Source organism: Eleutherodactylus coqui, chromosome 2 (assembly GCF_035609145.1).
Source record: "Eleutherodactylus coqui strain aEleCoq1 chromosome 2, aEleCoq1.hap1, whole genome shotgun sequence".
In the NCBI taxonomy this organism is placed as follows: domain Eukaryota; kingdom Metazoa; phylum Chordata; class Amphibia; order Anura; family Eleutherodactylidae; genus Eleutherodactylus; species Eleutherodactylus coqui.
The window spans coordinates 155,871,590-155,898,253 of record NC_089838.1 but is presented as its reverse complement, the minus strand read 5'-3'; the positions used below and the strand labels follow the sequence as shown (position 1 = coordinate 155,898,253).

Sequence of the window (26,664 nt, the reverse complement as noted above, 5' to 3'; positions counted from 1 at the left end):
TGCAGCAATCTGCTGGTGCAGTCTGAATGCAGATCTGTGAAGCATACATCTGAGCCCCGTGTGCATTCTAGGTCTCGGCAACGAAACCTTATGGGAGAAACCTGTACTGCGTACAGAATCTTATCTGCTCCCTGAAAGGTCACATCGTAGTTGCATTCACACGGGACGACTGTCTTCTAAACGATTGCATGAGAAAGCAGAGTTCACCACTAGTTGGCGCTTGTGCAGAGTGTTTAGGCCTGCAGATCACCGCTGACTTCTCGCTCAGCACTTCACATTCTTTGTTTACACGCAGCGAGAAGTCAGCAATGGTTTTTATACGGGTTGAGAGTGAGTGATAATAAAAAGCAAACAAACGCACAATAATCGTTAAACATATTTAGCGGGATCATCCTGTGTAAACGACCCTTTACAGACATCTGTAGTGCGTCTTTCAGTGACCAGATAGGACTTGTCTCCACTCTGCAAGGACCTGAGGAGATTCATCCCTGCGGTCCTGTAAACATGCAAAAAAAAAAAAAAAAATCCTTTTTTGCCTTATTGGTGCCCATTATGGTCGGCTGCACTGTATAGTTCAAAAACACCACAGCAGGCGACTTGCCACAAGAGAGAAGAGGACGCCGAGAAATAGAAAATCTGCATTTTAATGTCACATTGAATTGTAATACATTTCAAGTGCAGAAACAGAAAAATAAAACTGACAGACATGATGAGTACAGGATTATATATATATTACAGTTTGCCTTGTTATAATACATTGCCGGCTATGTAATAAAATAAGAGTTAAGGGCAGATGGATTTCAAGCCAATTTGAATAGCTGTCATGGGAAGAAAGCATTTAATATATATTTATAAGCAATGACTGATTTACCAATCTTGGAACGAGAGCGTTTGGCTTTAAATTTCACTTTATTTACCTTAAGGGGCTTACAGTTCAACTTATCAAAATATGAGAAGGTACAAGGTACTTTGAGAACAGAGCACTTCATATGGTGAAGCCACCCTGAAGGGCCTTATGAGAGCTGGCACAATGGAGTGTAGCCCTGTACCCACAAGGCATGGTTATGGGGAGTTCCCAAGTGTCGCTAGATATTCCCACGTTATCCTTACACTGAAGCTTACTTTTAGGTCATTAAGGTCATTTTCTCTTCGTTTGCCTACAGGGAAGTAATCAAATACAGCACATATACCGCCCCCAAAATGTAAACAAATGCAAATGAAACTAATCAGGTAAATGTTGTGCTGTAGCTGAATTATTGTAATTACGGTGATTTTCTATCTCAATAGCTGAGGGCCATGCTGACCAGGCGAGTTGGCAGTTCCAAATACTTTTGTAACCATGTTTATTTATATGCACAGACACTAAAATCATCCAGTCATGCAATGTTCACGTTAGGCATTTTGCATCTCTTTGCCAATTTTGTAACTAAGAATCTTGTTCCAGTCAATCTTGGTGCGTGTCACTGGCAGCTGCCGGCGTAAGGCTTTGAAAGTAGTGTCCGACATAGTCTGGTAGTTTTCACTGATTGCCGTCTAAAAAAGATAAGACAAAGTTTAAGGTCGCTTCATGGCAGTCAATACATAACATGATGTACACCGAGATCACAAATGGGGAGGAGGTTAGGACAACGGACAAGAGAAACAAGAAGGTTCTGTAAACACCACACTACAGTGCGGCTTCTTGAGCGTTCATTGGTTTTAATAGAGAAGGCAGCTAAAGAAGCACGAGTGACCTGTCCTATGAAAACCACTCGTTTAGAGATGGTGGAGCCCTGGTTTAGGCCCGGCCCCAGTAAGCTGGCCGATTGTTGCCCCCTAAGATCTTTGTGGCACACAGGTACTACTCTAGGTGGTATTGTGCATGAGTGTTTGTAAGCCCAAACCAAGAGTGAAACAAATAGAAAAACCATGTAGTGGAAAGATTTGCGCCTCTTCTGCACTTTAGACTCAGTCCTGCTTACAAATCCTGCTGTGGTCATACCCATTTTTTCCCATTAACCCCTCTCAGTGACTAACAAAGATATACTAAACTATATGGGAGTTATATTTTACATACACTATATCCATTAACTAGATTTAGTTTAGCAAAATTAGTGGGTTGATTATTCTACATATAGTTAAAATATTTAGGTGACTGTCCTGTCAGTTAAGGGTTTGTCCATTTTTGGGGAAAAAAAAAATCCCATGAGAGCAAATGCAATAATTAGATCTATATTAAAATGAGATCTAGGTTATTGTGCTGTGACAGGGAACCGAGTGCTGCGCTTTTTATACTCACCAGCTCCCTGCACCGTCACCCACGTATAGCAGTGTGACTCTTCTCAGATTGCTGGGTGTTCGCTCTCCCATAGGGTTGTATACCACGTGCAGAGCGATCTGAGAAGTGTCACAATGCCAGCGAGCGGCAACGCAGGAATCAGTGAGTGGATCAAATCATACATCACCTTCCTAACAGCACCAGAACTTAATCTGTTATCGTGTTGTAAGGAAGCAACATGTGCTTTAAAAGTAAAAAAAAAACACAAAAACAAAAAAACACTACTCCCCTGCAGTTTTTGCTTACAGCCAGCCAGAATATAACCACTGCAGGGGCATCCATGGTATTTTATTTTAAGAAACCAGACAATTAATGCTCTGATTGTGGGGCTCTTCCTGGTAGAACCAGCAGCGAGTACAGCAGGAGACAGCCAAAAATCATGGCTGCACGAAAAAGCCAAGCGTTCCACACTTCCTACTAGGATAGACAGCGTATAATGCACAGACATACTGGAAGGATCAGACTTGCAAGTCCAGAGTGCAGGCCGTATGGAATGGATACTTATGGATTTTTGTAGTGGCTAGTCTTCATCACACCAGCTATGCCCATTGTCCAAAAGACTTTGAAACTTATTTGCATAACTCAGGAACTAAAAATCCCACAGATAATGAATTCCCCTGCCTATGCTCCTAATAACCACCACCACAGTCAGTCCACACCCCCACCAAAATATAGCTGCTTAAGGCCCTTTTACACGCAAAGATAATCACTTAAATGGTAGAACGACTGAATGAACAGCCACCATTTTTGCATAAAATATGTACAGTTAATGGCTTTAATCATCAGTTTTCCTCCACAAGTTGTTTGCTCTGCTCGTCGTGTGTTTAGGCAATGGTTACTGCACTTCGCCCAACTGAGCAAACATCTAGCAGACACATTCCATTGTTCTCCCCTCGGCTGAGTAAACATTGCACAAAGCAAAACCAAACCATCCTGCAAAAGACTGAAGGAAATGCATTTAAATCGAATGTGTTCAGTCTCAGCATATGAACAATGGATTTTATGCGGGCTATACATCCATCGTCAAACGAGAAGCGCACGACTGCCCGCGTTTAAATGTGACAATTATCGCTCACTTTCGGCCGCTTAAACGAATTCTGAGCAATAATCGTTGCCATGTAATACTTCCTTTACTGGAATAGACGATTATATTCATCTAGGGAGAAAATAGACTAAGGTACAGTCCCACATAGCAGTTGCTGTATAGATAGGTTGCGGCTGCGTCGCAGCCAACAACCCCACTGGTGATGCAGATACTTGCGGCTTGCTAATGAATAGTTCACTAGCTGTAAGTTTTAGGCAAACCACCTGCCCATTAACAACTTACAGCTAGGGAATGTATCACTTTTTACCAGACAGTAAAACAGTTTTCTAATCAGTTTTCTTTTTTTAACTGTAGATTTTTATTTTATTGTCTGTACTTGAAGTGGGTGGCCATCTTGCCTGAACTGCTTTTAACAGCATTTAGAGGGGTATATAAGATGCAGACGATCTTGGCGGTCTCTCCGTTCACATGCAGTTTTTGGGTGGCCAAAATGGCCGCTGCCCTCTGGTCTACCCAATTACACAGTACGTTGGTAGTGTTAGGACTAACACTGCACTATACCTTCTGTGATTGGCCAGCACTGCTGGCATGAACAGTGCCCACCAATCACAGCAGCGCATAGACTACTTAAAAAAATGGTGAGAGCCAACTCGGCCACCTGAAACCGGCACCCAGAAATAATAGTTTCAGGGGTGTATGGAATTTCTTACATATTGAAGACATACCTGGTACTCATTTTCTGCATCCTCTACAATTTTAATGAACTCCTTAGCAGTTTGAACTTCATTCTACAAGAGAAAATGGATTACAAAATATAAGAAAAACTACACACATTATGCCAAGTACAAGGCGCTGAGGTATAATGCTAGGCCTTTCATGTAGGCTATGACTTTCATGTTTCATGTATGCTATGACTCACTTTGCTAGGGCAACACCCAAATTACTTTATATACCTTGACAATGGAGCAGTTGTGCACAATGTAGTATAGCCGCTTTTGTGGATGTGGTGCTTACATGCATTAAGATCACATTTGCTCAGCAGCAGGCACTGCTGTGTAAATGTATGACTTAATGTAGCGTCCCCTGGTGATAAAAGCTCGTTACTGCACTGGCTTTATAAAAAAAAAAAAACAACACGTCTTCTTGAGACAACCCCTTTTAATATAGGCCATATCTGACGGATTATACACATGTACCCCAATTTGATTGCAATTGTCAGTAATGCCTAAGCTTTATAACGAGCTAGAGGAAAAAAAATGCAGCAGTTTATATTAACTCTAAAAAAATGAGAGAAATGAACAGCCGATGACTTTAAAGAAAGAAGAACCTAGGAACAAACGTCTAGTACTTGTAATTAGCCATACAATTTAGCAAACCCAACTCCATCAACATGGTGTACTTACCGTTACAGTTAGCGACTCTTCAATATCTTTATGGCTCACTAGCTGAACATTACCATCTTCATAATAATGAACCTACACAAAACCAAAAAAAACCTGCTTAATATTTTAGTGCCACGTTTCCTATAAAGTTATACAATTCTTAAGGGCCCCTTTTCATGGGCCAATAAAGAATTTAGATTCCTGCATCCAGTGGGAATCTGAAGGATTATCGCTCAGTGTAAATGCATGCCGGATGAGGAGTCATTCACTTCTTGTTCATCATTCAGTTTCTGCATGCATCGGCCCGTGTAGATACACAGTCCATCTATGAAGCCTGCTTGTTTACTGTGAATGGAGGTGGGCAAGCCAGAACGATTCCCAGCCAGTCCGCCTCCGCTGAATGCGTGATGCTCGTCCCTGTGTAAGGCCGGCTGCACATGAGCGTGATGGGCTCCGCCGCGGAATATTCCGCGGCGAAGCCCGTCACGGCGCCCCCCAGAGACCCCATACTTACCAGCGTATCCGGCGTCTTCGCTCCCGCATGACGCTTCTCCGCCCACCGCCGCCGCGTCACATGACACGCCCAGCGCATCACGTGACGCGGCCGGCCGTGTTATGTGACGCGCCGGCGGTAGGCGGGAAAGCGTTTTCACGCTATCTTCCGCTGTGTTACAGCGGGAGATAGTGTGAACGGACGGCTTCCATTGACTGCAAATAGAGCATGCCGCGGGTGAGGACGGGAGATTTCACGGTGTGGAATTCCACGGTGGAATTCCGCACCGTGTGTCCTGAGCTATTAGGTTCAATTGAACCTAATAGCTGCGGGCAACGCAGCGGATTTTCGCCGCGAATTATGCGGCGGAAATCCGTTCGTGGGAAGGAGGCCTAAGAGCATAGAAATGATCCTCACTGGAATGACCTGTCGGGCATCTGCGCCCCACAGGTTGTCCTGTGTAAAAAGGCCCTAACATATATAGTAAAAAAAAAAAAAAAAAAAAAAAAAAGGCAATGAGAGTGCTTAACTGAACAAGGTTGATTTAGAAGCGTTTGAGGGACAGATTTTTGATAACGAATAGTAACAAAACAGCATCACGATCACGGGGAAAAAAAAACATTTTTAGGCAGTTTCATATTTTACTCCCGGCCTGCAACAAACATCTGGATGCTTTTCTATTTCTACCAAACGTGAGATGAGAATTTGCCCATATGCACAACCCCTGAGCCCAATAGGACATGTATCCAATGTTTGCTTCTCCAGATCTTGGAGATTTTGTCTATTCAGTTCTGGTGAATGTGAAGATATCTGCATGCACACATCAGTGGCAAGTATGAACGCTGCACATCTAATGCTGGGTTCACACGGGGTGTAATCCCGCCGGAAATCCTGCGGTTTGGCTGCAGCAAAAAACGCGAGATTTCCGCCGGGAGAAGCGCCGCAGAAAAATCTGCGGCGGCTTTGAAGCGGCCCGGCCGCTCGCTTTTCTGTTGCGGCCGGTGCTCCCATAGAGGAGAGCGCTGCCGCGATGAAAGTAAACAAAAAAGTAAAAGTAAATAGGCATGCTGCATCTTTTGAGACCGCGACTGCGGCCGCCGCAGCCGCGGTTTCAGCCCAACTTACCGCAGCGGATTGGCCGTCCCGTGTGGACGAGATTTCTGAGAAATCTCGTCCACATGGCTGGCTAATCCCGAGATTAGCGGCCGCAGGCGGATTTGCCGCGGCGAGATTCCGCGCGGCAAAACCACGGCAAATCCGCCCTGTGTGAACGCAGTCTTATTAAGAGTTTTATTTTTAAGAACCTCTGCGTATCTTAGGCTACAGTCACACTTGTGTTTTGCCTTTCAGTCATAATTCCACGTCTGTTCCAGTTTCTGAGCAGAGAGACGGAATTAAAACTGAAATACATTTTTTTTTTTTTTAAACCCGTTGAAATTGGGGGAGGGGAGGGTGAACTGAAGTGGAAAGCAAACAGTCAGACTTTAAGCAACAGACATTTCTATTCAATACACAAAAAAAAGTTGCAGGAAGGCCCTTTCACAACCTGCAAGGTGTCTGCTTTCAGAAATTAGGTGTGGGGTGTAATCTAAAAACTTTTCACTTTAGAATTCAGGTTGTGTGTCAAAAAAGTGAAAATTGTTAGGCCCCATGTCTGAGGCAAGTCGGATTCCATGCAGGGAATCCCGCACTGTCTGCAGCCAGTGAAAACTGGCAGTGGGGTCCACGCAGATCCCTCTACTTCTGGGTTCGCTGTACTACGCATGGTCCTCACGGCTCGCTGTCAGACACGCGCAGTACAGGTTTGTGGTTCTTTTAAATCTCTTGCTTTCCCAGCAGCATGTCTGCAGTGTCAGCTGTGCGTGTGCCATGGATCGGACGGCTTCTATTGGATTTCAATAGAAACAGCCAGTGCGGGATCTGCAGAAGATGTAGCGTGCTGGGATTGGTTTTGGTCTGCAAATCAGATCTGCATGTTTTACCCCATTTGCGGTTACCCATGCATCTCTATGGGCGGCTTGATTTGTGGATGCCCTGCACGGATTCCGCAAGTCAAATTTGCCCGTGGACATTGGGCCTTAATGTGGTGTATAGAAGGAAAACAAAGTTGTTATTCCGAATGATATAACCATACCTGAATTTTTAAGATGCCAACCACCTTTGTAGTGGATTGTGTGATTGTAAACTTCCATTCTGATCTCCAGCGTCCATTCCTGTAAAAGAATTGGTTTTATTTTTAAACAGAACACAAAGTTTCAAAACATATAAAAGTGCACATCTCTCATAGGATTGATATATAGTGTTCCAGGAGGTGCTCAGGACTGTAGATATTGGAGATGAAGGGTAGAAAATGGGTGGTAGAGTGGTACAGAACATGCAGTACCACACAGTACTGTGGAGAGGTGCTAATAGACCGTCAACAAGTGCATACAGGGATCTACCAGTGAAATGCTTATGCCAATCGGCTAGATTTCAGCGAAGTATAGGCACCACAAATCTGGACCGTCTGCAACACTAGGTTTAATCTGGTTTCACGTTACAGTGACTCCGGAAGGACAATTGTATGTTGAAAAGATTTTATGGTAAGGCTTGAGGGAGCACTGTACATCAGCAAAACAGGATTTCCCTTAGTACTACAGGGTCTGAATTTCGCTGGTTACTTCAGTGCAGGGAGGGTCTCTGCGGGGTATCAATTGTGATTTGGAGAGAACATCTGAATGGCAAACAATCACGTGGCCAAGAGACTCAACTTATCAGCAATTAAATAAGTCAAGTTAACATTCTATAAGACGTTAACATAGGTTTAAGTCAGACTAGCTAAAGTATTATGACTAGAAATGAGCGAGCACGCTCGGTAAGGTCAGTTACTCGAGCGAGCATCGCTCTTCGAGTAATTGCCTCCTCATCCGAGCGTGCTTAGGGGAGCAGCGGGGGAGAGCGGAGGGGAAAATGAGTGATATCCCCACCCCCACCCCGAGCACGCTCAGATGAGAAGGCAGTTACTCGAGAAGAGCGATGCTCGCTCGAGTAACTGACCTTACCGAGCGTGCTCGCTCATCTCTAATTATGACATTGCTACTTTGAACACTGGACTATTTAAGGACTGTTTTGTACCTTAAGGACCAGACACTTTAGGGATTTTACCGCCCTGTTTTTTTCCCTTTTTTTTTTTTAAATCACTGAACTATCTTTTTTTCACTGACTTTTTTCTGTTTAGTTTTATTGGGGGTAAAAAGCTAAAAAAAAAAAAACAACTTATATTTAGTTTTTTTTTCATTCGTATATTTACACTAAAGTATGGGAATGGGCTCCTCGTTTTATTTCGGATGTTTTGATATATAACATGTATGGTTTGGGATTACTGGGTGCATATAGCGACCGTTTTGATTGGCATCGGTTTTGGGTAATTTTATGTATTTATTTTGTACTTATTTATGTAACTTTTTTTTTTCTTCTTTACACCATCTATGAACCCCATGACGTCATATGACCTCAGGAGGGGCGTCATTAAATAAATAGACCATGTGAAACACTTCCACTGTAGCTGGCCATCCATTGGACCAGAATCCATAGTAGCCGCAGTTACAGGGAAAAAGACCATAGTCACTGGCAGAGCCGATCAGGGTCTGCTAGGACCCTGCAGCTCTGCTGTAACAGAGGGGCACCCGACAGTCTCGTGATCGCTGGGTCGGATAGTAGAAGTAACTCATCAACTTAGTACATAGCACTCAGCGAGTGCTGTATACCTGAGAAAGAAGGCATAAACTTAAAAACCACTTCTCCTCCGGGTTCTCAGCTTTAACAGCTGAGAACCCGATCTACTCCTGCTTGATTGCAGGAACAGAGTTCCTAATCCTGTGCCGTATTTTTGCTAACGGTGGGGATTAAAGCCCAGGACCAAGAGCTGTACATTTAATGTACTTGGTCCTTAAAGGGATCTCTCGCTAGATCTATTTATACACACACACGCTTCCTGTCACCTTCCCCAACAGCACCATAACTTAAAGTGACCAGTTCCCTTTAAAGAGTTACTCCAAGCCTGTCACTACATACAAACGAGAAGTTGTGATAGGCGTCCCCTTCCTTGCGTCACTTAATAAGCAGCTTTCTCATCTAGCCAACTCTATAACACAGGGGAAAAAAATCCTCTCCTATTGCTGCAAATACAACATTCAGCATGATGCAAGGCCTCATTCACACTGCAGTATTTTGGTTATTAGATGGTTTCAGCTTTCAAATACTGAAACAAGGAGTGGAACCTACACAGAAACATGAACAGATTTGCTGTGTTTTGGATGCACTCCTAGTTTTCCCTTACAAATACTGATGCAAGTGTGAATGAGGCCTGAGGCTGTGAAAGCTTCGGGCCAGATATGAGCTGCACACCAACAGCCTCCCCGCTCAGAGGATAGAAGTGTCTCCAAGCAGACAGTTCTGAGGTCTGAACTGCCCACTGCTGCATGTGGAGAGCCGACTTCATGTGAAGTCAGCTGATTTATGAGAAACACTAAATTAGGATTTTTTTTAAATTCTCCTAAAATAATCTTCTATATCATATTTGAGAGAGGTTTTATATTTGCTTCCTATTAATATCTGACATTTCCCAAGATGCAATAGGTCCTCTTTAACAAGGAGTTGAAAAGCCAGGCAATTAAATTACTTACCAGAAGTTCTTAGCTTGAAACTGATGACTCTCAATGCATGCAATTATCGTTTGTTGTCCGTCTATTGTTTTACCATACACCTGAAAATGTATATTTCTACAGTTAGTGCTGGAACACATGTAATGCATCTTTTAGTGGAAGATACACAAGTTTGGGGGGGGGGGGGAGGGGGGGGACCAAGAAATGGACTTACAGTACAAACTCCATTAGGATAATGTTCTTTTACGTAGGATCTCACTGCACCGTCAATAACATTCCTCCAAGACTCTATGGCATTTTCTCCTTCATAGGGCCTTGGGTCGCTCGCCTCCTTTCTCAAGTGATCAAACTTGAAAGAAATCTTGTTTTTAGGATCCAGGAATCTTCCATTGCCAAGATCTCCATGCTCTGTTATTAATACCTGAGAAAAGAGATTCATATTAGAAGTGTCAAATCTTGTTTGAGGTTCCTCTAGGAAATCCAAAATGAAGGACTCATCCATCTGATCGTCATAGCTCACGTCCCATAATACATTTTATAAATCTACAGTGTAAAATCAGTTTTGATCAGTACGTTTTTTTCATTCAATTTGTGGTTTTAGAGTGGCCAATTAACCCCTTCCCAACACACATACAGCTATGCATGTCCTAACTGCACATACCTCATGCAGTTAGAACATATATAGATGCCTACAGAATATGCAGCAGGCTTGGGAGCAGAGTCTGGCTCCATATACAGCAGGTATCAGCTTTCTGACACCAGCGACCGACCGCAGATAACTCAGATTGAGAGACTCTTAACCCTTTAAATGCTGCTGTCAATGCTGACAGCGGTATTTAAATATCCCAAATTGCCAGGCTGCAATAAGATCATGGGGTTACGGCCCATGTGCCATGGCAGCATGGGGCCTTCTGAAGGCCTCCAGGGCTGCCAGATTTGTTTATTAAAAAAAAAGAAAAAAAAAAAAAAAAAGTTACTGAGGCATGTCTTTATATAATACAGTATAATGCAATACCATGGTATACAAGTGATTTTCAGTACAATATATGATAAATTAAATGGTGCCATTGAAAATTACAGCTCTTCCCACAAAAAAAAAACAAACAAGCACTCATACGGTTATGTCAATTTAAAGGAAGGAAAAAAAAAAGGAAAAGTTTGCTTGCTCCTTAAGGAGTTAATACTCTAAGCCTACATGTATTTATTTAATAGGGATGGAAAGGCAGCACAAGGGGAAAAAAAAATCTTCTTACCAGATACTTTTATTCACATAAGTCCACATAATATTTTTTTTTTTTATGTGGACTTTGAATAAAAATATCTTATGAGAAGTATCTGGTAAGAAGATTTTTTCCCCTTGTGCTGCCTTTCCATCCCTATTGATTATATATTGCATTGGATGCCTGGAGTCTGGTATCCAGTTGGGCGTGCACAGATTAGTTTTTCCCACGGCTACTTTTGCTGATATTTTTTGTGCTGCAGTTCCTATCTTTGTTTTTTGGTCGTACATGTATCTATTTGACTGGCACCTTCCACAAGCCTCATCCATGTGCAAATATAATAGGAATCAGCCTCCCGCCCTGCCACAAACGATAGGTGTGTGGGTGAATGTTCATCAGTATTTTGCACCCGAGCTCGTCCATGTAGCCTGTCCTACCCTTGGATCTCTGTATCAGTAACTATGACCTTTTCTCAACTAGATTTGTGCCTTTTTTTCCTATGAATTACCTTTCCATTAAAAAGAGTGGAATCTGAGTTTATCCTTAAAAGGTAGTGCAGAGACGAGGCCTTGTTCTCTAATCTAGTTATACTTTGCTAGTGGACCTAGATGGGAACAACAAGGATGGGCGGCCTGCAGCGTTACAGAGGGCACACTAATAAAAGGCATCTACGAGAGTTGTGCCTCACTGCCCAACTAAATAGAGTGAGTGTACCCACTGTGCTGTACACATTACTGCGCTCGGTTCTTTAGCTAACAATTACGACAACAAGAATCTCAAATAGGTGAACAGTTACCACATACCTGATCTTCATAGCCTTCCATTTTTACCGGGGTGAACTGATCCAAGTTGTATTGTGCAAAGGCACTAAATATAGAAAACAAACGCAAATTGTAGCAAATCAAAAGACTTTCACAAATTTTACAGAAAAACAATTATTCATGAACTTCCATTGAAATAAATGGTGTTTGTGCTTTAATACAAATCAAAGGGTTTTAGGCAATTGGCCCTTACTAAAAACCCAGGGGGACACCCCCATCCCAGAACAGATCAAGAGACCAAAAGAGTCTGATCCATGACAGTTTCCATTCCAGCCCATGAGGTGTAACAAACCGAGCATATGCATCAGTTCTTCTGCTTGGTATGGAAACTGGGCACCCTGTACTCTACATCAGAATGGGGATTCAGTGGCAAACCTCTTGAAATAATGTGATGTAGATTCTAGAAAAGGTTAAGAACATTTTAGAAGGCACCATTATTGTGCAAACTGCTTGTTAGATAGATGGTAAATGAGTGCAGTGAAAGAACGATCAGTGATAAATCGTACTGTGTAAACAGGCAGTCATTCATCTATGAACAGCCTGCTTACTGGGAATGGTGGCGGGCGAGATTGCTGGAACAGTTGTCAGGTGCTTCAGTGCCCGACAGTCGTCCTGGGTAAAAGAGGCTTTAGTGAGGTCACCAGCCTGCATGAACAACTTAGCAGTCTTTTCAGTAATGTTCAGTTTTCACACTTCATGCTCCAAGTTGCCCCAAGCAATACAGAAGTTTTGGCAAACATGTGGCCAGCCTGAATGTTTGTGCGCTGCTATAATACTATGCGGACAGTGTAGTGGGCGATACCTGCACCTACTGAAATCGCCTCCTTTCAAACTAGGAATGAAGGCGCCATAAAATGCAGTGGAAATAACAGAGCTGTGTCAAGACATTTTTCAAAAGGAACATTTTTGTAAAGACAGTCAAGAAATGGATACTTACTGAGCAGCACCTTCCCTGAGTAGATTATCGTTGTTAAGCAGGAACCGAACATCTGCATGAGAACAGCATTTTAGTTGAGCATTTGTATTAACCCCTCAACAGTCATGTTGAAATTGGGAAAACCCTTCCGAAAATGCCTTTTTTGTAAAATTTGAATTTGTGTCATATGTATGAACTCGCTTTGAGTGCATTTTTAATGAGTTAGTGACATAACTTATTTTAGCTTTAAGAGTTAGTAAATCGTATCCCTTTTTCCCCCCGCGGCATTGCTGTATGACACCTTGTATTTTGCAGGACAAGTTCTCGTTTTTATAGGCACCAATAATGCGTAAATACGATACACCCAACAACTTCTTTCCATTGCCCCCAGCAAAAATAAAATTCACCATTGTTTTTTGGTATTTTTATGGCTTGTCATGTATAAATATTATGATTGTTCGTTATCAGGCTTTTGACAACCCGAAATTTATAGAGGTTTTTATTATGTTTCACCATTGTTACAATTTTTTTTACTGGATTACTTGTGTGGCACCACGTTCTAGGACCAGTGCATTTTTATTTTTCAGTTGACAGAGCTGCATCAGACCTGTTTTTTGTGGGACAATTTGTTCTGCTGGATAAAGGCATCACCACATCCATAACAACCATCACTATTAATACAAAATTGTGTATTTTTTGCGCTTTTATTTTTTCCAATATTGAAAGCCTTGTGTAAGGGAAAAAAGAAAAGTTTTAAAATTTCACTCTTCCTGCAGAAAACCCCAGGTGTGTCAACCAGAGAGCAAATATGCTCTCCAAGTGATGTGGGGGTGATAACGAACAAAAATTCACATCACCCCGCCCCTGGGATAAGGATAGGGAGAGAGAATATCTCTGAAGTGGAGTAGGGAATACTGAACGTACAAATGGTTGGAGCTCCAGTTCTGTGAGGGCTGCAGACATGCCTTTAGTGTCATTTTAAAACAAAGACTCTTAGCCTTAAAATGACACCAACAGTATCTCTGCAACCCTGAAAGAACTGGGGCTACAGCCATTTAACCCCTTGAGTGGCGGGTTTCCTACCACCCTGTCGTGCCCACCAGGGCAGGTTTTTTAAAATGGTCTAATCATTGAATTTCAACTAGTTTTGCAGTTGCGTCTCAAGAGCCATAACTTTTTCATTTTTCCATTGACATGGCCATATAAGGGCTTGTTTTTTGCGGGACAAGTTGTGATTTTTTAAACAGGGGGGAGGAAAAAAAGAAATGGAGAAAAAGAAAAAAGGGGCCATGTCATTAAGGGGTTAAATACTGTATTAACTTCCTTCTCTGGGTCATTACGACGCACAAGGATACCACATGTGTGATTGTATTTTTGATTTTTTACAAAGTAAAGGGAGACAAGTGTTTTTTTTATTTTTTTAGTTTTTTTTTTTTATTATTTTTTTTTTAATTTTTTTTTTTTTTTTTGTCCCTTTAGGGGACTTCCACAGGGACTCATCAGGACCCCTGATCACATTCCGGGGGTCCGATGGTGACAGCCCTTTACATGCTGCAGTGACAACCCTTTACATGCTGCAGTCACATAGACTGCAGCATGTAAAGGGTTAACACAGCAGAGATCGGAGGTTTTCTCTGATCTCTGCTGTAAGAGCTGGTACCTAGCTGTCCTCTGACAGCCAAGCACCAAGCTCTCCCTGCCACAGAGACCATCGGCTTGCTTCTGACAAGCCGATGGTCTCTATGGCAACTTGTAAACAAAGCAGGACATTGCCGACATGTCGGCAATATCTTCTGCTGGTTTTTCAAAGCCCTTGCACTGCTCTGTGTGGGACTGTGCAGGCAGAGCACACTGTCACAGCTTGTGGCATTGTGCTCTGCAGCTCCCATAGTGATACATAGCCCGGAAATCTTCCGGGCAGTATCGCTATGAGCAGTGGAGCTCGTCCCCGGAAATTTTCCGGGCGTGCCACTCAAGGGGTTAAAGTAGAGCTCTGTTCGTCCAAAACTATTAAGTCCTTTTCCAGCAAAAAAAAACCAAAAAAAAAAAACAGAGCTCGTCCTAAAAACGGAGTGTGTGGGTTGGAGGTTAAGAAAACGGAATAAATTCAGACAATGCTACAATATTTTGCCACTTTATAGGAGTTTTGTAACAATCTGTTTTTACAACTAATTTTTTTATTAAAACAAGATGGTTTAGAAGATTAACAGATCTGTCACTTTGAGTTCTACCCATTACATACTCTCGTGTATTCCCAGTTTCTTCTTGGAATTTGTATAAGCGTAAAAGAGTCAGAGTAGTGTTTAACCACCACTGAATCAGTCCATTGAGTGAAATTCACAGACTGGATTAATGAGGTCTTTGGCTAATTAATGTCTTTTAATCTGTGTATAAGGGCTTGAAGGGTCACAGGGTAGCCATGTGAACATTTAAAATGCACAATTCAGGAAAATCACAATGTACACCAATTATTCCCAATACATTTACTATATCATTTCTAAAATGAAACAGTGATGGATGCTCTTTAGCAACTTTACACATTAGGGTGGATATATGGTGTCATCTGCGGCGGGGGGAGAGAGGATGGGAGAGCCAGGAGCAGGAACTGAGCTCCCGCCCCCTCTCCACCATTTGCAATGAAAGGAGGTGGGATGGGGCGGGGCTAAGTTTCGGTAATTAGCCCCACCCCCGTCCAGCCTCCTCTCATTGCAAATAGTGGCGAGGGGCGGAGAGGAGGCAGAGAGGGGGAGGGAGCTCAGAGCACTGCTCCTGGCTCTTCCAGCCTCCCCCCCCCCCCCCCTTGCAGAGAGAGACGGCGTATATCGGCTGGGCGTGAAAACCCAGCCGATATACGTTCGTCTAAATCCAGCCTTAATAAGAGTTCTGCTAATAAGATTCAATGACAGGATCTTATTCAAAACAGAAAGCGAAGGCCCTTTTACATGGGCCAATAATTGTGAGCGTGCACGCACAATAATACCTGTCAGCAAGATGACTGCCCTGTACAGAGGGCAGCGATTAGCCATGAACTAGTAAACGCTCGTTTGGCAGCTGATCACATTTTGTGCAACCTAAAAATACATTTTGGTCTCAGCACGACCTCAAACCCCTCCACCCCTCCCCCGTGTGAACGATCGTTCATCTACTAGTAGAGTCTGATGCAAAGAACAAAATAAATGAGAACCGATCTCAACGATTGGCCCTTGTTAATGCTGATAAAGGACCTGTGTAAAAGGGCCTCAAACGCCTCTTAGTTTTATGTCCTTTTAATCTAGGTCTGCAAAGAAAACAATAGTTCCAGTCTAATGCTGCATTTAGATGTAATGATTGCCATTCAAAAAAAAAAAAAATTTATAAAATTGTTAAAACAAGCAAAATTGCTCAGTTTAAACGCAAGCCAATGATGAACGAGAATTGTGCACTTTTCATTTGTCGTTCAGTTTCAGCAGGACTAAAAATCGTTGCGTTCAAACATAAGAATGTGGGACACTGAACGAGAAGTGATTGATCCTCAACAACTAAACAGTCTGCACGAGTGAACGAGTTAGCGCAACGTCACTCATTCAAACGGGAATCTGTTTTTAACACTAGAACCACTGTTTATTTTTCTTCTACCGCCTTGCCTTTGAACTGCTGAAGGAGTCATAAATGACCCCCATGGCGGTGCTAGTGTTAATCCAAAAAGTCTTCTGTGTTCGCTTAAATTAAAAACCATTCAAGCATAGCATTAGGGTGCATTCACACTACATTTTGTTCTACAACTCCAGGTTCCATACCAGGGTTTCGTTTGATCCCCCAAAAATGAGATTCAGACAGAAATGTGAACAGAACCATAAGCTATTCTGTACAACAAGAGATGCAGTTTGAGCAATGGAAGCTATTGGTTCCATCTAGTTTTCCATCTGAATCTTGTTTTGGGGGGAGTCAAGCAGAACCCCTGGACCGAATCAGGGGAAGTTCACCAAAATCCCCTTGGAATGTAAACTTAAAGGGGTTGTCCCGCGCCGAAGCGGGTATTTTTTTTTTTCAACCCCCCCCCCCCCCGTTCGGCGCGAGACAACCCCGATGCAGGGACCTAAAGAAAGCTTACCAGAGCGCTTACCTGAATCCCCGCGCTCCGGTGACTTCTATACTTACCGGTGAAGATGGCCGCCGGGATCCTCTTCCTCCGTGGACCGCAGCTCTTCTGTGCGGTCCATTGCCGATTCCAGCCTCCTGATTGGCTGGAATCGGCACGTGACGGGGCGGAGCTACACGGAGCCCCATTGAAGAAAGCAGAAGACCCGGACTGCGCAAGCGCGGCTAATTTGGCCATCGGAGGGCGAAAATTAGTCGGCTCCATGGGAAAGAGGACGCTAGCAACGGAACAGGTAAGTAAAAAACTTTTTATAACTTCTGTATGGCTCATAATTAATGCACAATGTACATTACAAAGTGCATTATTATGGCCATACAGAAGTGTATAGACCCACTTGCTGCCGCGGGACAACCCCTTTAACAGTTTTACTCACCATTAAACACTTCATTGAACTCTCCTGGTGGGGCATGAATGATGAATTTTGCAGCTACACGTACCTGGAAAAAACAAACGCCAAAGAAGTTTAGAACAAACTAAACACTCACTTTCAGAGAAGTCAAACACTCAGTATTCATAGAACCAGGGCAATACAGCAAATTGCCCCAAGGGCACAGATTTACACATGTTGCAGAGCTGCATTATGTGCGCTACTTTTCAACATCTTCACAATATTTTACATCACGTTAAGACACGATACATCACTGTGATATGCCAAAAAGGCTATATTGGCTGTTTGACTGGCAGCTCTCTACAGACATCCCTCAGGCATTTCACTGCAACCATTCATATGGCAATACAAGCTCAAACCCGGCAGAACAAGGCGCTCATACAAGGCGGCTCTCCATTCTGCGTCATAGAAAGAAGTCACAAGCAGCCCCCCCACCACCACTTCTATTGTCCGTTTGTCCTAATAAGACCTATGTATATGGGTTTTCTTCATGAGACAACCCATCACATGCGGCAGATTTGTTAAAGTTTGTGGCTAAAAATCTGTTCCATGCATCTGATTTGGGTGGTTTCTGCAAGTACCAGACGAACAGAAGTGTCAGATTTCACCCCAAGCCTGGGTTCACATGGGGCGGAATTGCCGCAGAATCTCCATGCGGACTTTTTACACGGAAATTCCGCCTGCAATCTTAAGGATGAGACTAAGTAGCAAAGTGGACGATGTTTGCAAAAATCTCGTCCACATGCTGCGGACAGTCCACTGTGGCCAAGCCGTGCTAAAACGGACATGCCGCGCGGAGTTCAAAGCCGCGGCATGTCAATTGTATCGCCATTTCCACTGTGGGCTCTCTGCAGACTTCAGCTGCAGAAATCTCACGGAATTTTCGTGCGGTCCCGCTGCAGACATTCCGCAAGATTTCCGCCCCGTGGGAACCCAGCCTAATGGCCTCGTCTTCAGTGCCGGGCCTCTGACAGCATGGAAACGTCTCCAGAGTTGTTACACTTGCTTACAGAGAAGTTGGACTAACATTAAGACAGCCTTTTGATGCTCCTGCAAGACCTTCACATGGGATAAATATTTAGTCATTTTTGCATGATCTGAATTAGTCAGATTGTTGGGATTTTATAGCAATGTTTGTTTTTGCAATGACTATGGAGATCCAGCATCTTGCTAGACAAAGCACGCTCTGCTAGTTTCGCTTTCCATACATACCAAGTGCTTCCTCCTACATCTAGTGCCACAAACCAATAGCATGACAGCAGTGACAACTGCTTACGTGTCCATTTATGGCAATAGAGCTGCAGTAATGACACGGGGCCGGGACAGGCACGCCTGAGCACTATACCATGCAGGGAGAATTAATGTGTCACATAGCAGTGCTCAGTGGGAAAATCCCAGCATGCAATGCAAGCAGGAGACATGCTGGGACGTCAGGAGAGTGGGAAGTTATCCCTTTGCTGCTTACGAGTATACAGCATATACTGTGGGGTCCTCCAGCCCCAGCACAGAGGTAACAGTGTAGGGGCTGCTGTACAGGTAAACTAATGACCCTATGCACTTCTATAGTAACAATACAAACCAGCCCTAAACTGAATATTTCTCACATAAGGCTGGGCTCACACTGGTGTAGGTTTACCGTGTATTACACGAGCGCGGTACGCCCATGCAATATGCAGTAATTCACAGGTAATTCTTACACAGTTCTGCTCACATTAGCGTGTCAGAATTGTGTAATACATCAGCGCAAAAAGAATGCAGCTGGTTCTATTTTGCCACCTACCGTGTTTCGCCGAAAAAAAAGACACTGTCTTATATTAAATTTTCCCCCAAAAGAGGTAGTGTCCTTTTTGGGGGGGGGGTGTTTCTTATACTCACATAGCCGAGGGCGTCCCGCGCTGCAGCAGGTTGCCATGTCCACCGCGCTGACCATTCTCTTTCTGGTAACAGGGCTTTGATTACCCCACCTACAGCAAGCGAGTGCTGTGATGGGATCACGAGCACACTGGCTCAGCCAATCAGAGCCGGTGCTTGATTAACCAATCACAGCCAGTGATGTCATTCACTGAACACAGTAGAATGCTGTGTACAGTGTTTTATGTCACCAGCAGGGAAAGTGAGAGTGGTGACGTCATCGCCTTGCTTTGCCTATGTTGTTACTGAGCTTTTAATGCAGTTCAACGATCACACTAAGACCTCATGTCCACAGGCAAAAGAAGAATTAAAATCCGCAGCGGATTTTAACTCTTCTCCCGCACGCGGATCCGCACCCCATAGGGATGCATTGACCACCCGCGGGGTAGATAAATACCCGCGGATGGTCAATAAAAGTGATTTTTTTAAAAATGGAGCATGAAAAAATCTGGACCATGCTCCATTTTCATGCAGGTCTCCCGCGGGCTTCTATTGAAGCCTATGGAAGCCGTCCGGATCCGCGGGAGACAAAAATCAGATTTTACTCACCCGCTCCGGTTCTTCTCTTCACCGCGGCGCCATCTTCTCTCAGTCGCGGACGGATCATTTTGCTTCGGGCCGGCGCATGCGCGGGGCACGTCACCGACGTCATCCTGCACATCCGCCGGGCCGAAGAAAGAAGATCCGGCCGCGACGCAGAGAAGATGACGCCGCAGCGAAGGAAGGATCCGGAGCGGGCGGGAGGTAAGTTTATTCTGAATTATTCTTATTTTCAGCGCTCATGTCCGCGGGGCAGGAGGGATCCGCTACAGATTCTCCATGGAGAATCCGCAGCGTGCCCGATTTTCCCCGTGGACATGAGGCCTAAATAGTGCACAAAGCGGCGCCTCACACAAGCGGGTCAGATGTCACCACTGAACACTATTTTCTAGAGGATAGTAGTTACTAGATGTAGAGAAACATAGTCCACAAAGTTTTTACATAATTGGAATAAAAGTATCTTTACCAAACATATGCAAAGCAAAAAAAGGACACGGGGCCAAGCATCTACAGGGTTTGTATTGAAAGGAGAGAAAGCTGCTACCAGACCGCCATCATAGCCGCTTATCTGCATAACAGAAATATCGGGCAGCTGAAATCCAACTGCTTGTCTCCAGACACCTGCCAGTGGGTGAGAGTCAGCCCCCCCCCCCCATATATATTAGATGAGTGGCAGGTTCAGCAAATATACACCTTAACTCGTTAGTGCAAGAGCCCTTTTACACCAGGCAACCGTATCTGCACCCGTTAGTCGTCTCAGCAATAATCACGCCTGTATTTCTATATAGGAGCGATCATCTCGCAGTCAATGGAGGCGAGGCGGCCAGGGGATTGTTCTGGCCTGTCCACCACCACTCACAGTAAACAGGCAGCTGTTTATAGACGAATGACTGCCTGTTTACAAGGGACAGTCATCAGTTTTCATGTGTGTATATAAAGTGAATGAATCGTTCGTTGTTCATGCATTTACACAGAATGATGATCGTTTCATTTCCCGCAATCCAACGATAAACTGATCGATGATCGACCCCTCTAAAAGGGTACAGACTGGTATTGCAGTGTATTTACAAAAGTTATTCAACTTATAGACATTAAGGCCAGCCTCACACGGGCGTATTTGCAATAATGTTATGCAGTGAACAGAACACACTGATTTCATTGGGTTCGTTCATATAAGCAGATTTTTTCCCTGTGCATTTCAGTTGCGCAAACCCCACCCCGCAGGATGCTCCATTTCCCCCATAGACGTCAACGGGGACGCACAAATGTGAGTGCAATACGCTAGGAGATGCGTGAAAGAAACCCTGCGTAATTGTGCAAGAAAAAACACATCTTAAACTCCGACTAGCCATGTCAATGACTGGGAGCATAGGCGCTTTTTTGGCATGCACGTGTCTTGCTGGTACAAAGAGTACAGTAAAATATGCGAATGCAAAAAGGCAATGCTCAATATGCAAACACGCATTAGCTCACATGAAGCCAGCCTAAGTATTCCGGTTCCAACAAGTTTACCCCCCCCCCCCTCAAAATAACAGATGACTAGCTGCTTGGTGGGGGTCTCAGGAAACTGACACCCATTGAAATGAATGGAGTGCAGTGCCCCTGGCCAATCTGTGCTTCCCGCACTCCCTGACCTGCGTTTTTTTCAGTCAACAGCCGACTAGGCCCCTGTTCTCGCGATCAGTGGGGGTCCCAGTGATCAGAACACCAATCAGCTAGTTATGGCCTATGATGTTGGAATACCCCTTTAATTCTATAACACTGTAAAATGGTGTTCGAAGAGGTCCCATATACGGCAGCAGGGAATTCCAAGTTTACAGCGGGAGACCCCCACCTCTCTGGAGACCCCCACCGACATTGCACATGCAGCAAGTGATGGGAATAGACTAATACTTGATTTGCACTGTGGTGATGCTGCATGGAAAACAAACGACTAGCGTTCAGGTTTAACATGGCCAACAACTGAAAGATGAAGGATAAGTTGTTTGTGGGCATAAAAAAAAAAAAAAAGAAAAATACATCATTCGTTGCATGTAAAAGGCCATCATTCAGCTGTCTGCAAATCATCCCAAGGCCTTTCCAGACCCCCCTGACATGCCAACGATTCACTGAATGAGCTGGACAAGAAAAAAAAAAAAGGTTATCCGTGCATGCAGATGGACGTAGTTTGAAAATGACTAGTTTGCACACTCCAATAATTGCTTGGCATAAAAGCACCCCGTCCGATTCCCTCACAAATTCCGGCGGGTGGCTGGAGGGGCAGCAGGGGAACGCTTTGGATAATTCCTTATGCTGCATTCAGATGGAAAATGAAAGAAAGAATACTTGTTGAGTCTAAATGTGAGCCAACAACTGAACGATATATGAGAACTGTTCACTTCTCATTAGGCCCATTGCCTGTGGGCGGGTCGCACTCCATGCAGCCAGTGAGCCCTATTTACCCCATTTTCTCCATCAGCGGTGTCTGCGTGGATCCCTCCACTTCCAGGTCCGCTGTACTGTGGATGGCCCTCACGGCTCACCATCGGACATGTGCAGTTCATGTTTTCTTTAAATCTCCTGCTTTCCTGCAGGATCCGCGGCCCATCTGCAGTGTCAGCTGCGGATGGGCCCTGGATTGGACAGTTTCCATTGACTTCAATAGAAGCTGTCCCTGCGTGATCTGCAAAAAATACGGGGTATGCTGCGATTTGTTTTCTGGACAAAAAGGTCTGCAAAACAAATCTGCACGCTTTAATTAATTTGCGGGTCTCCTGGGCAGGTTCCCAAATCAAATGCGTCCCAGGAGATTGGGCCGTAGTCATTCAGTTTCTGCAGGACTAAAGATCATTGTTGGCTCGTTCAGTATTATACAGAGGAATGTGGAGCACCGAAAGATCCTCAACGATGTCCTAACAGGCTGAACGAGCGCTAACGAGTTAGTAGCAATGTCACCGGCTCATTTGCTCATGCAATTCTCCTTCAGTGTAGAAGGAGCATTACTTGTTACTCCAACCCACATTCACTTCTAATAGATTAGGAAAACGCAGGACTACACCGCCATCTTTAATCACAAGACCCATACTACAGTGAGTTGTAAAATCCTAGTTTCAGTTTCTCTCCTCCTAAAACGAAGCTGAGAAAAGGAAACCCTGAACTGATCCCCAACGCAGGTATAAGGGCAGCCCGAGGCCGGTTTCACACAGGCGATAAAATTGTGCAAGATTTGTGCATTGCGAGATGCACAAATAGAAACCCCATTCATTTGAACGGGTTCATACACGAATGAGGTTTTCCTGCATGGTGATGTGGAAAAAAAAAATCACAGCATATACTATCTTCCTACAATATTGCCCCGTGTCTTCAATGGGGCCAGCAGCACCGGCAGCAGCACCAGCCCCATTGAAAGCAATGGTAGGACTCCACGATCTTGTGAATCCTACAGACCCTGCAGAGATTAAGGGATCCCCTGCCGCTGCTGTCAGAGGATCATGGAGTTCTCCCATTGATGTGTGCACTTACATGTTCGGCTACTACTTCTCACAAGGTATTAGTGCAGTATGTCTCCACCGGGGTTGCCCGGGCCCAGCTACATGTAACGCCCAGGTCACCCCCCCCCCCCAGCTGACTATTGGCTATCCTCCACACACCTGAAGATGGCTGAGCACTCCAGGCACTGAGGGAGGGGCGGGGCTGCCCGTCAGTCGGGTGCTGAGTGTGAGATCCTCCCGGTGGAGACGGCAAAGAGCACGAGGCACCAAGTTAAAGTGCTGCGGGGGCAGGACAGCAGCAGAGAGCAGGAGCCAAGAAGTAACAGCGCTGAGGTGCCAACTGTCACTGGAGATGGGACAGCAGCAGAGAGCAGGAGATTCAGTGCCATCATGTGCTTGTGAAGACAGCCCAGCAGCAGAGAGCAGGAGCCTGCAATTTAGCCAATCAGCAGCTTGGGGCATGACCAAGGCACTCAGTAGCACAGGGACTTAGGGCATCACAGCATGTGAAAGCAGGCAGAAGTCATTGGCGAGGAAGTATTGATTGCTACTCCGGCTCCAATCCAGGAACCCAAGAGACATGAGGAGAGCGGTTATGGGTACAAGTAATCAGACACAGTTTTACAGACTCTTTTCTGCTGCATCTATAATGTCTGATCATCTCTGCAGCACAAACTGCCCCAAACTATACCCACTGTGCATCACGCAGGACCAATATCCCATAGGGGTATATGTCCCACCTTACGTACACACCAAGACAGTGTACGGGGAGTGGTGGCACGCTAGTTACAGTTGTGTGAGCCCGCCTTTTGCAATTGCAATACATAGAGCCAATCATGCCAGCTTCTCTCTCAAACAGTAACCCGTCTCATCAGTCATGTCTCCAATCTGTCACCTCGTCCTCCCCTTCTGCACATACCCCCCCCCCCCCCTCTTTACATGGACTCTTTTCTAGCAGGCTTCATGTTCGTATTATTCCAGCAGGATTATCCGGCACTTGGATACTGATCACCGATATCCAGTAGGTGGTCACCAATATCAGATTGGGGGGGGTCTGACTTTTAGCACCCCAACGATCACCTGTGTGAAGGAAGCGCTTCTGAATGATATTTCTGTCAAGTTTTAAGACTGTCTAGTCTAAGCTTACACCACCTATTAGGCAGCTTAGCTTAAACAAAAAAAAAAAAGGTGGGGGGGGGGGGGGGGTCAACATTTTTCTATGGCGCAGTTTTAGGGCTTTTACTAACTAGCGTTTTTTCCGCTGTGCTTTTTTCCCCCAAATGTCAATGGAACTTTCTAACGTTAAAAAAACAAACGCATAAAAATCATACAAACGCCAACATGCGATTTTTAACATTAAAAAATCCCATTGACATTTGGGAAAAAAACCCGCAGCGACCGTGGGTACAATTTAGTCACATCCTTTTTTCAGCCCAGTTGGAAAAATGTCCAAAAGTATTAAGAAGCCTAGTAAATGTAGTGCAAAGCAGGCAAGACCGTTTGTGGTACGACTTTCTCAGGAAAACCGTGGTATATGGAGTAATAAATCTGCAGGGTGCCGGGCATACAATGAGGGGGCCACAAGGCTCACACCAGTGCCAAACAGATGATTGGTGGGGTGCCAGGAGTCAGACCCCAGGGACTTCATATTCATATAGGGTACATAAGAGTTAAAGGAATTTTTCAAGCATAGCAAGTTATCCCCCCAATACACAAGGTAGGCTGCCTGTCCACGGGCATTGCAGTATCCTACGGTGGATCTCCGCCGCCCAGGAGCCGGCAGACAGATCTCCGCGGTCAGCCTATCTGACAGATGGGCTCACCATGGAGAATCGCAGGAATTCGCTGCATGCTGCAGTTTGCCACCTGCGAGCGGAGAATCGCTATGATTCTCTGCTCGTGGACAGGGCTCTGCGCGTTCCATAGCAACACTATGGAAAGTGTGCATTACGTTGCCCGCGGCCGGATTATCGCCGCGGGGAATGCAATGCTAAAACATTCACAGTCGAGGGTCCTCATGTGCTGTCTGATCTCCCGGCAGAGCTTACTGCCAGCCATGTAAATACGGTCCTAGAGCTACTGGCGGTGGGGCAGGTACAAGGGTCCGATACATAGGAGGAGGGGGGGGGTCACCTCCCCGGACAGCCCTGCTCATAACCTTACATTGTGCCGTGCCTCTAATGTAGGGATAAAGTGACAACTGGGTGTGGCCAGTCTGGGGGTGTCCATACACAGTGACACTGTCCAATCACAGCTGCAGCAGCAGACTGCGTTGGTTCACACCCCTTTGACAAGGGAAATGGTTACACCCACTTGTCACTTTCCCAAAAGTTTCAAGGAGTAATAACGGAGGAGCGTCACACTGTGGAGCGGCAGGAAGGGCAGCTCCAGAATGGCTCTATCACAGTGTCAGAGAGGAGGGAGATCGCAGCTGATCTTAAAGGGGCCCTCCAGGACAACACCGCCCCGGAGGAGGAGGTACCTTACCTGTAGAGGGCGCTCTCACCCCTCTCTCCGTTCCAGGGGCTCCTCCGGTGGTGATAGCCACTATAGTCTAACTACAGTATGCACTGGTCATGTGAGGAGTGCTGGCCAATCACAGGGCAGGCCCACTTGTGGCTGGACAGGTCCCGTCCTGCTGTGACCCGGCCAGCCCTCACCTGGGAGGACATTGTACAGGAGGGCCTGGCCAGGAAGTGGCGGCTGTTTCCGTGGAGACATCACCCTCCATCAGCCGCTCGCTGGCGACAGGCGCCCGTGTTTCTGACATGTTACTGTTGGAACCATTTGCGGTTTTCCAGGCGCCCAAAAACCAAAAATAGAGGCAGGATGTAGGGCAGGAGGCAGCAGCACTGGGGCTTCACCCGCCAACCGGTAGGCCAAGGACGGTGGCCAGCAGGGCTACCCGAGGAGACCCCCAGGACCACCTCCAGCCCCAGTGCGGTCAACAGAGGCCGCCTGCGGGGGGCGCCAGCAGGCGGGGTGTGGTACTGCACCCACCCGCTCGGCAGAGGACCCCCATGTAGGGCCCGCGGCTCCCGGCTCTCCACCCTCCCGCTCCTATTTCGGGCTGAGGCCGTACAAGGAGCGGACGGGGGAAGGAGCCACACCGAGGCTGTCACCGGCGGGCCCGTACACAATGCCAGGGGGAGACACAGCGCCGCCCGCAGTCTGAGCCGGACGCCTACACAGCATTCTACAAGACACTGGCAATAAGGAGCGGCCCGTCCGCCGGCGCGCACCAACCTTGTCCTCGTCGGACAGCTGATCCTCCACGTCCGCCATCTTCTTCACCCCCTTTTCCTGACTGTCGTGCGCGCCCTGTGGGCGGAGTCTGACGTCACGGGGCGGCCGGGAAGAGGGAGGGGCGTCACGTGACC

General features: G+C 45.5%; 1 protein-coding gene across 1 annotated transcript; it reads right to left on the bottom strand.

Annotated features, from left to right (window-relative positions):
- Positions 1-626: 626 nt before the first annotated feature.
- On the bottom strand, positions 627-26,653 carry CAPZA2 (capping actin protein of muscle Z-line subunit alpha 2). The gene is made up of 10 exons (XM_066591809.1): positions 26,531-26,653; positions 17,349-17,412; positions 12,859-12,910; positions 11,904-11,967; positions 10,095-10,301; positions 9,902-9,981; positions 7,372-7,450; positions 4,766-4,837; positions 4,088-4,150; positions 627-1,533 (listed from the first exon to the last, which is right to left on the bottom strand). The coding sequence occupies exons 1-10, from the start codon at positions 26,567-26,569 to the stop codon at positions 1,393-1,395; spliced, it is 861 nt and encodes a 286-aa protein (XP_066447906.1). The 5' UTR covers positions 26,570-26,653; the 3' UTR covers positions 627-1,392.
- Between the last annotated feature and the right edge of the window lie 11 nt (positions 26,654-26,664).